Genomic DNA, 13,644 nt, shown 5'->3' on the forward strand with positions numbered 1-13,644 from the left:
TTTTTGGGTGGAGGCTGATGAAGTCAATGAGGTTCCAAAACTATATCAAGAAACAACAAGCGGTGCTAATTGTTATCAACAGTTTTACTTCTATTTACGGTCAGCAGAAGAATAAATGGATAATTTCTGGAGTGTTTGAATCCTCAGCAGTGCTTCCTGCTGTTAACAATTTWAGGCAACACAAATAAATGTGATTTAACATCCGAACAACCATCCRGTGTTTAAACCTGGCTGCTTCCAGCCTACAATTCCATATTTAAAATTACAGTTTGTAAAATTACAGTTTGTAAGGACTGAGGTAGATGATCAAATGAAACAAACTCTTTAAATCTTTGTATTAAAAATCAGCAATGTTAGGACATTTTTTGAGTGAGATAATTCTGCCTTGTTCATTTGGAAGTTCCTGGAGGAAACAGAAACCTTCAGCACCCATTCTGACAAACATGACTGTGGTTACATTTCATTTGGGTTCAATGCACCCAGACTGATGTAGTTGTGTAATCCAACAAAGACAATATCATATATGTGAAACCTCAATACTTCAGTGATGCCTCTGATGTCAATCTGATGACAGGAAAACTAACCAAAGACACAGAAGAGTCAGAGGCACASAGCTTTAGTAGTGCTGAAATCATGCTTTATTAAATCAGTAAAACTCAAGGAGGATGATACATAAGTTCTACATCAGCAGATCAATAAAGTCAAAGTGCAGGGTAAAACCATAACTGCTTCTCTTCTCACCACAGATGGGCTCAGTGATGTGAATAAAGAAAAAAAAAACCCTGACTACTGACAAGGTGAAACATCTACAAACTACAGACACTCACACTCAAAAACAACAACACATCAGCTACAATCCTCCAAGAGACGGCGCTGCTTCTGCACAGCAGGACTGGCTTTGACTCCCTGTTTTCCTATGGCCAGGAGATGTTGCTTTAGTGAAGCCAATCCAGCCATCCTGTGCCAGAAACAGCGCTCTTTATCAAAACTAATCTAAACCCAAAGAGAGCAGGCCGCTCGCCCTCTTTGCTGGTCATCAAATCGTGGTGGTATGACACAGTCAGTCTGAGCACAAGGCCGGTTCATGCTGCTTACATGAGGGTGATGCAAACAGCACTCAGGGTCTTATGCTCATGGTACAACTCATATTAAACTGTAATAACACACGCACAGACGCGTGTCCAAACACGAGCTTCGTCTTTTTGTTTCTGCTTTGTAACATCAACAGGGAGCCTCTCTACCTGTTGAGGCRATCTTGAGACTTCAACTTATCGTTGAGGCACAGAGTTTAGTTTCTGAGTTTAACAGGGTATTCGTTCCAGCGGAAACTTTCTCCTGTTAGCTACTTTTACTTTCTTTTAGTTTCAGTTAATATTATTGTCATAAATAACAATGCATACATTTCCCATAACCGGTAAACTCGGCTATATACATTATGTACATGTCACAGAAAAATTGAGTCATAGTTATCCAATATGGCACATTTTACAACTTTAGACTTTAGTCTAGTTTGGCATAAATTAACGTCAAGTTTGGTACAAAAATAGTTCCTATTTACAAGAATATTCCAGATCTTTATCAAGTAAGATTATTGTAAATAAAAAGTTGAGGACTAAGGGAATAGGGGATATGCTTTTTTTTTTCTCATTTTTTACATGGACCGGATGTGCACGTTGACAGTTGCAGAGTCAGAGCCAAGGTCGTTGGACAGTCGGAGTGTGTATGCTCCGGCGTCGTCCTCCTTCACCCCAGAGATCATTAGGGTGGAGAGATCTGCTGTGTTATCCACGTGGAACCGCTCATCTCCATTGGGAAGGGTCCGACCTGAGCGGACCCACTGAACTGAGGGGGCAGGATCTCCAGAGAACAGGCCTGCCACTGTCAGAAACTTCCCCGGCTCTGCACTAACGTCCTGTGGAAGAGCTTCGATCTTTGGTGGAGTGCCTGTGGACGGAGAGAGGAAGTCAGTGAACATGTCTTAGAGTTTACATATTTTAGATTTCTAGCCCATAAAATCAGAATTTAAAAACCGTTTTAGATTTTATTGCTGTGGTAGCAACTCTTGAAATTAAAATACAACTTACAGTTTAGTGCTTAGGTTGAAAATGAAAAAAAAAAAAAGTTAAGTAATCTCTTTTCACTGTTCATGCCACACAGAAAAACATGACCAGGATTTTCTCTGTTAGCTGATTCTTAGACACCACACCACATGACATCACATCAAATATCTTAAATCTTATTTACYGGTTGCAAAGACAGAGAAAGAACATCACATCACACCAAGCATCTTAAATGTTATTTTTAGATTGCAAAGACAGAGAAAAAACAAGTTAGGTGTTAGAATTCACATCCTGGATTTACCAGAAAGATGTGCAAGTAAAGTCTCACCTGCTTTCGCCTCGGTAGAAAACGCCTTTACATGCGAAAAGGGAGACATTCCAATTGTTTTGCTGCTGGAGCTCATGGAAACCACTGACTCAGCCATCATGGCAGACATGCTTGTTGCAGACATGCTGTCAAACGAATATTGGCCAACAGCAGAGTGGGAACTGCTGCTGKAACTGCTGGCCTGCATTGAGGAAGCTTCCACATGAACTGACGAGGCTAAGAAACTTTTCTGCATGCTCATAGCAGCCTCAGTAGAAGCTCTTTGCTCCACAATAGCCATTTGTACTGGCTCCTCAACAAGAGCTGTGAAAATGCAAATGACAAGCAGATGGCTGAGATCMCAAACGACGAGGTGTTGAGTGCAGAGACTGAATGTAAGCCGAAGTTCCTGTCATGCTTTGTATTTCTGAATGCCCATTCAATTGATTTAAATTCATTTAACTTTTTTCATCGAAATTAAAGCACAGAGTTGCCAACATAATAAAAAAACTAATTCAGAAAGAATACATCAACTAATATCTTGAAGTGATAAAATTGTAAGCTTCATCAATAAATACATACAGAAGGGAACATATCTAATGCAAACTTTAACATTAAAGCATTTTTAAGCATTCCAGGGCTAAATTATAAAGTTTTACATGCAAGCCCTTTGACAAAGGTGCAGTAAATTGAATTAAGCTGAAATACAGATGTAACTTACTAAGGACGTTGAGCGATGATGTTGCAGAGCACTGTCCAAACTTATTCCTGGCTTTTATTGTATATTTCCCACTATCTGCCACTGYGGCTTCACAAATCTCCAGAGTGTATAAGTTCTTCGAACGGCTCAGTTTGATGTTTGGAGTGACACAAATCTGGAAAAACATGTTTCCTTTTATTGGAATACYKACTGACAACTTCTTATCACAAATTGTCAAGGCAAAAAGAAAAAAAAGAACATTTATTTAAACCAAAAACTACTCACAACCGTGTTGTCTTTCAACCACTCCACTTCAGGGGAAAGGTCTCCACCAATTTCACAGGTAAACATAACATTTTGTCCCTCGTTCACGTTTTGAGACCTTGGTTGCACCAGGAAGTAGGGAGCATCAGAGCTCTTGAGTGTGACGTTGATGTTGAACTGACACCGAATCAGGCCTTGCTCTGTTTGAGCTTGACAGGTGATAATCCCTTCCTCTCGCTGACTGACACACTTGATGGTCAGAGTCTGGTCRTTTCCAGATACTCCATATTTGTACTKCTCTGAGTTGTCCAGTTCCTGCCCGTTCAGAATCCATCTGATGTCAGAAGCCCCATGAATGTTGGCCCTAAGAGTCGCAGATTGACCTTCTTTGATGGATTTCTGGATTTCAGAGGACTTCACATCCTTCACGCAAGACAATATTTCCTCATGCACCATTTTCTTTCTTAGGATTTCCTCAGAGATTGGAACGGGGCTCTTTAATTCTGAAATTAAAAACATTCAGGAGTTTATTTATAACATTAGAACATTTGTAGCTATAAATCCTTTCACCACAGCGTATTTTCTTACCTTTCACAGTGACTGTGCAGGTTGTTGATACTGCTCCAGAGGAGTTTATGGCTGTGCACTTGTAGACACCACTATCAGATACCTCTGATTCATAGATCTCTAGATGAGCTGAACATTGGTCCTCAAATAATTCATACTTTCCACCTTGAGATAGTGCCTGAAAACCCATAAAACAAGATAGTTATGGTTGTCAAATCCTATGAAATGTTTTGAATATTTTGAGCATTTATACGTTTTACCTTTCCATCCTTTGACCAAGACACAGTAGGTTTGGGCTCTCCTGTCACCTTCACAGACAGTTTGACAATAGACTCACAGGATGCAGTGACATCATTGAGTCCTGTTGAAAAAAAGGGCTTCTTTTCAATAGTTGGTGACATCACCCTCTTGGGTGACTTGATTGGTGGGATCACTTGCTCCCTTTCAGATGGAGTTGGGGATTTGGGAGTTGGGGACTTCGGAGTAGGAGACTTCGGTGTTGGGGACTTCGGTGTTGGGGATTTTGGGGAAACTGGAGATTTTACTCTTTGGGGAGATTTGACTGGCTCAGGTGACTTGACTCTCTGAGGGGATTTGACTGGTTCAGGGGACTTGGGTAATGGTGATTTAGCCTCGGGAGAAGTAATTCTGGGAGTAGCAACTACTTTCTCCTTTGACTCAGACTTTTTTATTTTTAAAGTGAAATGGGCTTCCTGCTTTCCACTAGCATTTTCTACTAGCAAGGTGTAACTCCCTTCATCAGACACCTCAACTGCAGAAATCTCAAAGGTGGAATTGTACTGAGTGGATACAATGTGGTGACGGGCAGAAGGCGCAACGGTGGTACCTTCGCGAAGCCAGGACATAGAAGGTGCTGGTTCACCAGCCACATCACACTCAAATCGGGCATTGTCTCCTTCCTCCACAGTCAAGGACTGTGGTTTAGTCAGGATTGCGGCAGGGACTCCTGGTTTCTCCCTTGGCTTCTCAACAACAGTAGTTGTCTCTTTTACAGTTTCAGTGACMGTTTCCTCTACAGTTGTTTTGGATGAGGAAACATGATACACCTCTGTTCGTGTCATCTCTGGCAGATGAGCTGATGGTGGTTCCTCATCTTTGCGGAGTGTTGAAAAAGCAGCATACTCTTCCCCTGCTACATCTAATGTAGCATAATCAGAAGTTTCTCCTTTAGCATTCTTGCAGACTACACGGTATGTACCTGAATCTTCTGTCACACAGCTGTTGATCTGGAGAGTTAAAACTCCACTGATGTTGGTCATGTAGTATTTGCTGCTCTGATGAATCTCCTTCCCATTGTGGAACCATTTGATCTCAGGTTCAGGTTTGGCTTGGATATTCAGGGTAAATTTTGTGTTGGAACCGTAGGGTAYACGATGAGATCGCATCCTGATGGTGATACGTGGGGCGTGGTCCAGGCTGAAGGGAGCCTGTGTTACAACCTCAACTTTCTTCTCTACAGATCTTCTCTCTGATCTGAGTGCCTGTTTTCTCTCCTCATAYCTGGACATAAAGTCCACTTTTGGAAGTGYGACATCTGTCTTCAGAGCCTTTTCTGCTTCATATGATTTTTCTACCTGTGGTTCAGGTAATGGAATCTTTTTTATRGGTTTAGGAATATATTCTGTTGCAAAAGTTGTTAAATGCTCAGATTCAGTGCTCTCAGAGTAGGTTGAAACTGTAACGGCTTCCTTTTTAGAGGTACGTGTCTTCTCCTCAAATTCCATGTGCTTGAGTTGACTCTTGTAAGAAGAGATTCTCTGAGTGGTTGCATGTGGACGCAGCAGCTCCAAATCTTCTCTTTCTTCATACACCCGTTGTTTCTGTCTCGGAGGCTTGTAGGTTGTCTTGTCATGACGTTGGCGGAGATCAACAAAACTTGGGCCAGCCTCATATTTAGAAGGAATTCTGTATGAATCATATCTTTTAAACTCTTCTCCTTCTTCCTCATCACTGTAGACTCTCCTTGGAGATGTTGGGCGCAAAGCAGACAGTTCAAAGCGAACTGGACTTAGACTAGGTGGAGAAGCAGAGTAACCAAGCTCCAACTCTTCCTCCAGACGGAGTCTTTCTTCTTCTGTTCTCTTCATAGAGAGATATTCACCTACAGGGAGCAGCAGCTCCTCATCTGAGAGGTCTCCCAGAGAACGTCTCCTGAGCCTGCGGTAGGCCTCCATTTCAGGAGAAGGAGTGCGATGCCTTGCGGGCCTCACAGTCTCCAAGTCGTCCTGAGTCATAGAAGAGATGCGCCACTTAGGCTTATACTGTTCCTTGATCCTGATGGGCACCTCATAAAACTGTTCCCACCGTGACAGACGGATACGTTTCATTCTCTTTTGCCTGATTTTTTCCATTGGCTCGGGGAATTCATATTGATCACGCAGCTTCTTGTACCATTTCATGTCAGACAGCGGCTGGAAGTGTTTAATTTCCACATCTTCCTCGAGAACAGCTGGATTAATGACCCGAGGTGCAGGAACAACATACGGCATACGAAGCCTTTTCTCATCTGCTCTCTTCTTTCTCTCCTCTTGTTCTTTCTTGATCTCAGCCTCAGTTTTCTCACCTTTCTTAGTTGTGACAGCAGGTTTAAACATAGTGGCTGCCTCCCTGACAGCTTCTACTGCAGCGGGTGGGAGAGGTGTAACAACAGTGCCTGACAAAATCTGAGCCAGTCTAACCTTTTTATCCAATTCCTCTTTTCCAGCTATCTTTTGCTTCTCCTTTTCACTGGGCTCATACTCCTTCTTTACATGAGTTACTCTCTCCACTTTAAGAGTTGCTTGGCAGCTGGCAGATCCAGCAGAGTTGGTTGCTGTAACTCTGTATACACCTGAGTCCTCAGGGAGAGTGTCTCTTACATGAAGGATGTAGTAGTCCAAGCCTTCATGAACAACTTCTATGGATGGTCCAAAGGCTAAAGGTGTGCCATCTTTCTCCCACTTCAGTGTTGGGTGGCCAGAAACTCTAATCTCAAAACGAACATTCTGACCCTCCCTGCACTCAATGTTTGCAAGCAGCCGTTTGAACATGGGCCTCAAAGTGAGATCTGCTGGTTTAGGACGAGGAACAACAGTGAGGCGGGCCTTGCAGCTGTCGTCTCCATACCTGTTACGGGCTACAACACTGTACTCAGCATCATCCTCTTTTTCCAAATTGTGGATTATAAGCTGGTACAAGCCTTTGTCAGTAGTGAAGGTGTATTTCCTGTCATCCTGTCCAGGGATAAGCTTTTGTCCAGATTTATGCCAGATAACACGAGGCTCAGGATGAACAGTGATGGTTACTCCAAACCGCACATCCTCACCAAGATAGGCTGTGCGGTTGACCAGAGGAAGAGTAAATTCTGGTGGCTTCTGAAGCATTCTAGCAGTGTCAACTCTTCGCTTTGTTCTTCTAACCACACGAGTAGTGAAGAAGTCACGGTAGGATCTAACCCCACTTACAAAAAGCTCTGCATAAGCACTATCTTCACCATACTCATTCACAACCTTGCATCTGTAAGTGCCATCATCTGCTCTAGTAATCTTGTTGATGGTAATTACAGCCAGACCATCTTCATATTCAATTTCATACTTGTCTCCAGCTTCAAGTTGCCTGACACCACAGTACCATGTAACTTCAGTGGTGCTGTCATAATTTTCAATGTTGCAGATGAACTTCACATTATCTCCTTCATTGACCACTGCATGGCTAACTTGGCCTGCAAGAGGACCATGTTCAAATGGAGCAATCTTTACTTTAGAGACAAAGACACCACGCTGGGACCTGATTGAACCACCGCTAGCCACCCGGGCAGCAGAAACTACAGTGCTCCATTCTTTCTTGACCATTGCCTGGTAGTATCTCTTGTGTCTACCTACTGGGATTGCCCTGGCACTTATCTCTTCTGCAGGTTTTGTTAGCCATGGATGCAGCAGAGCCTCAGCTGCAGTCATACGGTGCTTGCGTTCTTTTGTCATTAAACGATCTGTAAAGTCTAAGGCTTCTACACTGACTTGCTTAAATGACTCATCATCATAGCCATAGGCTGCATTTGAAATGTTATCAATCATTTGTTGGTTGGTTTCGGCTGTGAATGGATTAAGACCACTGAGGAGCACGTAGGTAAGGACACCCACAGACCACATGTCAGTAACTGTACTAACCATGTCACAGTGGTGGATCTCAGGGGCAGCATACTCTGCAGTAGTGTACTGAATCTTGATTTGTTCTCCAGGTGTCAGGTGTCTGGATTGTCCCAGTTCAATAATCTTYACAGTTGAGCTGCTTCTAGTTGTGTATACAATGTTTTCAGGTCTGATATCAAAGTGCCCATATCTCTCAGAATGCAGATATTCCAGAGCTGAACAGATCTGCCTGATATAGTTAACAATCTCCCGTTCATTGAGCTCAAACTCTGCTGTATTAAGGCGCTCAAAGATGTCATGGCCAGAAATGAAGTCATAGATCAGGACCAATTCCTCAGGGCTTTCAAAGGACTCATGAAGAAGCAGGAAGTTAGCTTGTTTGGCCAAATTGAGTGTTGCAATTTCCTTTTTAATTATTGCCTGATCAGCACCTCTCACTTTGACAAATTTGGCCATGTAGGTCTGCTCAGAGCYAATATCAACACAGCGGTGAACAATGCCAAACTGGCCTCTGCCCAGTTCTTCTGCAATGGAATATTTGTTGTGCAGATTCTTGGTGTCGGAGTGTTGAGCTTTGCCCTTGGGGACTCGTTCAGTATCACCAACCTCCCTGTCATAAAGCAAAACTCTGGATTTGTCTTCTTTAGTCATGACAGGCCCACTGCTTTCAGATGGAGCACTCTGTCCAAATTTGTTTTCAGCAATAACTCTGAACTGATAGCTTGTACCTCCAAACAAATTAATTACGGTGTAGTGGGTGTCACGGGAYTGTGCAACACGTTCCCAYCTCTCAGCAGTGGTCGGACATTTTTCAATGATGTAGCTTACAACCTTGCTGCCACCATCATTGGCTGGAGCCACCCAGTTCAGKGTGACTGAGTCTCTGGACACATCACTGGCTTTGATGCCACGAGGTGGATCAGGCACATCAGCAACATCCAATTCAACGGTTTGTTGATCAATACCAAATCTGTTCTTGGCACAGACAATGTAGAAACCTGCATCCTTCTTTTCCACTCCATTGGCAAAAACCAGGGAAGTGAACGATCTGGTGACGATCACCTGGTAGTGACCATTACTGTCAATAAGATCTTGTCCCTTCTGCCATGTAATAACAGGATCTGGTTTACCACTGAAGGGAATCTTGATATTGACCACTTCCCCACGTAAAGCTGGGATGGCTTCCTTGTCTTTCAGGTTCTTTGGCAAATGGATCTTGGCAGGGACTAAAAAGAAAAAAAATTACATTTTACAGTGAGTTAGATATATAAACAGCACTTTAACATTCAATACGTAATTAACTTAATTGATTAAATTAAGTGTTTTAAGCTTACTTTCAACATCTAGAGAGACTGTAGCACATATTGAGCCTCCTTGGTTGGTGGCTCTGATCTGATAAACAGTGGAGTCTTCCTCATCAGCCTCAGTGATAACCAGCTGGTGGTATCCTCCCTTAAACTCCTGGATCTTGATCTTCTTTCCATCTGAGTGGATCTCCTTTCCTCGTCTAAACCATTTAATCACAGGCTTAGGCTGTCCTGTAATCTTGCACACAAGGGTAGCATTGCTCTTGTATTTGACACTCATGTTCCTCAGCTCCTCCTTGAAGGCAGGAGCGCGGACATCTATGGCAGTTGCAGGTATGATGGCAGGGGTCTCCTCACTGTAATCACTTTCTCCTCCAAGGTTTTCACACTTGACACGGAAGATGTATTCAATGCCCTCAGTTAAGCGCTTGACAGAGAACACAGTTTGCTTGATCTCATCTGTGGTAACTGGAGTCCATTCGGTCCATTCCTTCTTATCTTTTTTATGTTTCTTTTCAAGGCAATAGCTCTTGATCTTAGATCCCCCATCACTTAGTGGAGGTTTCCAGGAAACCACACAGGAATCCTTAGTGATACCAGAAACAACTGGTGACAAAGGTGGTGATGGTCTCTCTGTGGAAATATATTAAGGAAACACTTGTCAACTCTTTTGCAATAACGTTTAGGTTGTAAAACAATTTCTTTGTTCCTTGTGAAGTAAAATGTGACACTGTCTTACCCAGTTGGCTCTTGATCAGGATGGGTGATATGAGTTCCAGTGGCTCACTGTTGCCATATCTATTCTGGGCATAAACACGGAAAAAGTATCCAGCACTGTCGATGAGGTTGGGCACACGGCAAGATGTGCTGTTAATGGAGGAAGACACAAGTTCCCACTCCGTGCCCTCTTTGTCTTCTCTTTTTTCTACAATATAGTTGGTGATCATACAGCCTCCATCATCCTTGGGAGGTTTCCAGCTGATAATGACAGAGTTCTTAAGGAGAGCATCCAGGACAATGGGTCCCTGAGGTATATCAGGTTTGTCTGTGGACAAAGGTATAATATGTTATTGTACAGAAATCTGATAATATTCTTATTATCACTACAGGTGTTTGTACAGTATTAAAAACAATTTAATTCACATACCATAAATTTCAACGTTGAATGCAATGTCAGCCCTGCCAAAGTGGTTATGCAGTCTGATCCTATATTTTCCTCCATTCACTCTGCGCTGGGCGTTCTTTACTATTAGGTGTGTGTAGTGCTCAGTGGTCTCAATGCTAATGTCCTCCGTGTTTTCCAGTGTCTTAGCTCCATGCAGCCACATGATCTTTGGCTGAGGACGACCAATATAAACGGCATGGATGCGTAGAGTTGTTCCCAGTCCAGCATAATATGTTTCCTTAAGTGGGTAATCGGGGTGGAAGGATGGAGCAGCCTCCAACACTAGAATGCCAGTGGTCTCAACTTCTCCTGCTTCATTCACTGCCTTGCAGGTGTATTCTCCTTCATCTTCCTGCTGGTCTGTCATGATAGACAGGGAGTGGTTGCGGCCATCAGAGCTCATCTCATACTTGCGGGACTCAACAATTTCCTTGCCAGCGTGATACCACTTAATTTCTGGAACAGGTCGGCCAACAATCTGGCATTTCATGACAGCAGGCTGGCCAAGCTTGGCAGTGGTTTCATCCATTTCTTTCCTAAGGCTTGGTTTACTTTCAGCTGTTGGTAGAAACAACTTAATGAAACAATGAAACATCACGTGTTTAATAATGTTATAAACTGCATTTAGCTGCACTCACCTATTAGTTTCGTCTTGATGCATGTGGCAGTCCTGCGGGGTCTACTCATTCCTGTTTCATTCTCAGCAAAGACTCTGAACTCATATTCGGTGGCCTCAGCCAGGCCTACCATGGTGAATTCCTTTTCCTTAACCCTCTGTTTATTGCACTTCTTCCAGGTGCTCTCAACGGACTTTCTGTACTCAACCCAGTAGCCCAGGACTTCCTTTCCACCATCACACTCAGGAGGTTGCCAGGAAATAGTAATAAAGTTGTTACTCACATTCACTGTGTCAATCTCTCCTGGTTGGCTGGGCTTGTCTGTGAAAAAACATTAAGTCAAATTTGTTCTTTATTTTGTCTATATTCTTTTGTATTCTCAAAAAGGAAAACTAAAGGAGAGACTATGCTAATGTACCCATACTAATTATTATATCCATTAACCGTTGTTTTTATCTCCCAAAATAAAAACATTGTTAGTCCTGAACATTATTTGGACGTAACACTAGGCATTAGGGATTAATTAAGTAATTAATTGATTTTTTTAAATTATTGTAATTGCTAAATAGTAATGACTACATCAATCCTGAGTGGAACTTTATCAGCACACAATACTCACCAAATGGATCTTTGCATGTGACAGGATCAGATGCTGGACCAGCCTCACTTTCACCTATGTTGTTAACAGCAATAATGCGGAATTGGTAGTCTGTATCAGGGGTAAGTCCATGTATAGTGAACATAGTAGAGATGATCTTGGTCTCGTGGCGGATCCATGYCTCAGTGGAAACCTCCTTGTACTCAACAAAATAACCGTTGATGGCAGATCCTCCATCATCCTTTGGTCTGGACCAGGCAAGTGCCACTGAGCTTTTGGTAACATCCATTATCTCAGGTGGTGCAGTTGAAGGCTCAGGAGGACCTAATTTTGAAAGCAGATAAAGTTTTGTAAATAAAATACATAATTTAAAGCTTTTCAAAGACRTTTGATTTGCAGAAAACAAAACTTACAGAGAGGAGTCTTTGGTATCAGCGGCTGTTCAGATTTTAGAGATGCACTGATGCCAAATGAGTTTTCAGCTGTAACTTTGAAGTGGTATTCTGTTCCTTCTTTTAAGCCCTTAACAACAAGCTGGGTCTCAGTTACTCTAGAGTCCACGGTGTACCAGGCATTTCTGGCTGCTTCACGCCTTTCTACAATGTAGCCAAGAATCTCTGAGCCGCCATCATCCGTGGGTGGCTTCCAGGAGACCTTTACAGAGTTGGCTTGGRTTTCCTCAAAGACCATCGGTCCCTCTGGAGCACTTGGGCGGCCGATGACTTTGACCTTAATCTGGGCTTTCTTCTTTCCAACCTTATTTTCCAGCAGGAGCTCATACAGACCAGAGTCACTCCTCTCTGCTCCCTTTATCACCAACTCACTGGAGTCCTCAGTGGAGGCAATCATAGCCTTCACAGCGATAGCTCCAGTATCCTTTGACCATTTACAAGTTGGAAGGGGTTTGCCTTTAATGGGTACAGAGAGTCTAACCACTCCTCCATGACGGACAACATACACATCTTTGTATTTCAACTCCAGTTCATAATCAGGAGATTCTGAAAAACAATAATTTTGCAAAACTTAGTTTGATCTGAGCACTCGTTTTATATCATAAACCTGATTGCACAGTTGTAAATGTTGTTTCCTACCCAGCATTTCTGTTACTTTGACCGCTCCTGGTACTTCTGCAGGTTCTCCAGAACCACCAGCATTACAAGCCATTACACGGAATTTGAACTCCTCTCCTTGTGGCATGTTGGTCAGCGTGTACTCGCATATAAGAGATGGAGTGGTGTTGCACTTGATCCAGGCCGCAGAACCCACCTTCTGCATCTCWATCAAATAACCATCTACTCTAGCATCTCCCTCATCATCAGGTGGACTCCAAGCAAGTGACACAGATGACTTGGTAGTTTCTGTGATTCTTGGGTTTTGAGGACAGCCGGGTGGATCTGCACAGGAAAAAAACATATGCCAGATGTTGTGACTTTCTTACGTTGTGCTTAACATTACTTCTCGTTTTGACAACGTTTTAAATGATTTGATTTTTTTTTCACTTTAACTAATTAAGTATTTATGTCTTGTTAGATTTTGCTTACCTATAGGATCTGTTGCTACTGCTGGCTTGGATGGCAAACTTGGTTTGCTCAGGCCTCTTGCGTTAATGGCTGTGATTCTATGTTCATATTCCAGGCCTTCAATCAACCCAGTTGACCTGTACCTGGTCATAGTGACAGGGTTCTTGTTTGCACGCACCCATCGGTCAGCCCTCACTTCTTTGCGCTCAATGATGTATCCAGAAACCTCAAGACCACCGTCTTCATCTGGTGGCTCCCAAGCAACAGTCATTCCATCACGAGACACATCAAAGGTAATTGGACGACCAGGAGGTCCAGGCACATCTGTGGAGGAAGCTTGTGTTACCATTTTGTTGCTGTCATATAATACTGGTCTGCATTTTACAGCAAG

General features: G+C 42.9%; 1 protein-coding gene across 1 annotated transcript in view; it reads right to left on the bottom strand.

Annotated features, from left to right (window-relative positions):
* Positions 1-615: 615 nt before the first annotated feature.
* The window catches only part of LOC103461768 (titin-like), a 155,957-nt gene continuing 142,928 nt past the window's right edge, over positions 616-13,644 (bottom strand). The window contains exons 222-235 of the mRNA XM_017309370.1: positions 13,275-13,577; positions 12,825-13,127; positions 12,147-12,731; positions 11,755-12,057; positions 11,157-11,456; positions 10,501-11,076; positions 10,093-10,398; positions 9,381-9,986; positions 4,159-9,272; positions 3,920-4,076; positions 3,353-3,834; positions 3,089-3,242; positions 2,389-2,691; positions 616-1,944 (exon numbers count right to left, since the gene is read on the bottom strand). Of these exons, the coding sequence (XP_017164859.1) occupies positions 1,652-1,944; positions 2,389-2,691; positions 3,089-3,242; positions 3,353-3,834; positions 3,920-4,076; positions 4,159-9,272; positions 9,381-9,986; positions 10,093-10,398; positions 10,501-11,076; positions 11,157-11,456; positions 11,755-12,057; positions 12,147-12,731; positions 12,825-13,127; positions 13,275-13,577 (9,785 nt within the window). The 3' untranslated portion in view covers positions 616-1,651. The remainder of the gene's footprint in view (positions 1,945-2,388; positions 2,692-3,088; positions 3,243-3,352; positions 3,835-3,919; positions 4,077-4,158; positions 9,273-9,380; positions 9,987-10,092; positions 10,399-10,500; positions 11,077-11,156; positions 11,457-11,754; positions 12,058-12,146; positions 12,732-12,824; positions 13,128-13,274; positions 13,578-13,644) is intronic.

This window comes from Poecilia reticulata, linkage group LG2, assembly GCF_000633615.1.
Source record: "Poecilia reticulata strain Guanapo linkage group LG2, Guppy_female_1.0+MT, whole genome shotgun sequence".
Classification (NCBI taxonomy): domain Eukaryota; kingdom Metazoa; phylum Chordata; class Actinopteri; order Cyprinodontiformes; family Poeciliidae; genus Poecilia; species Poecilia reticulata.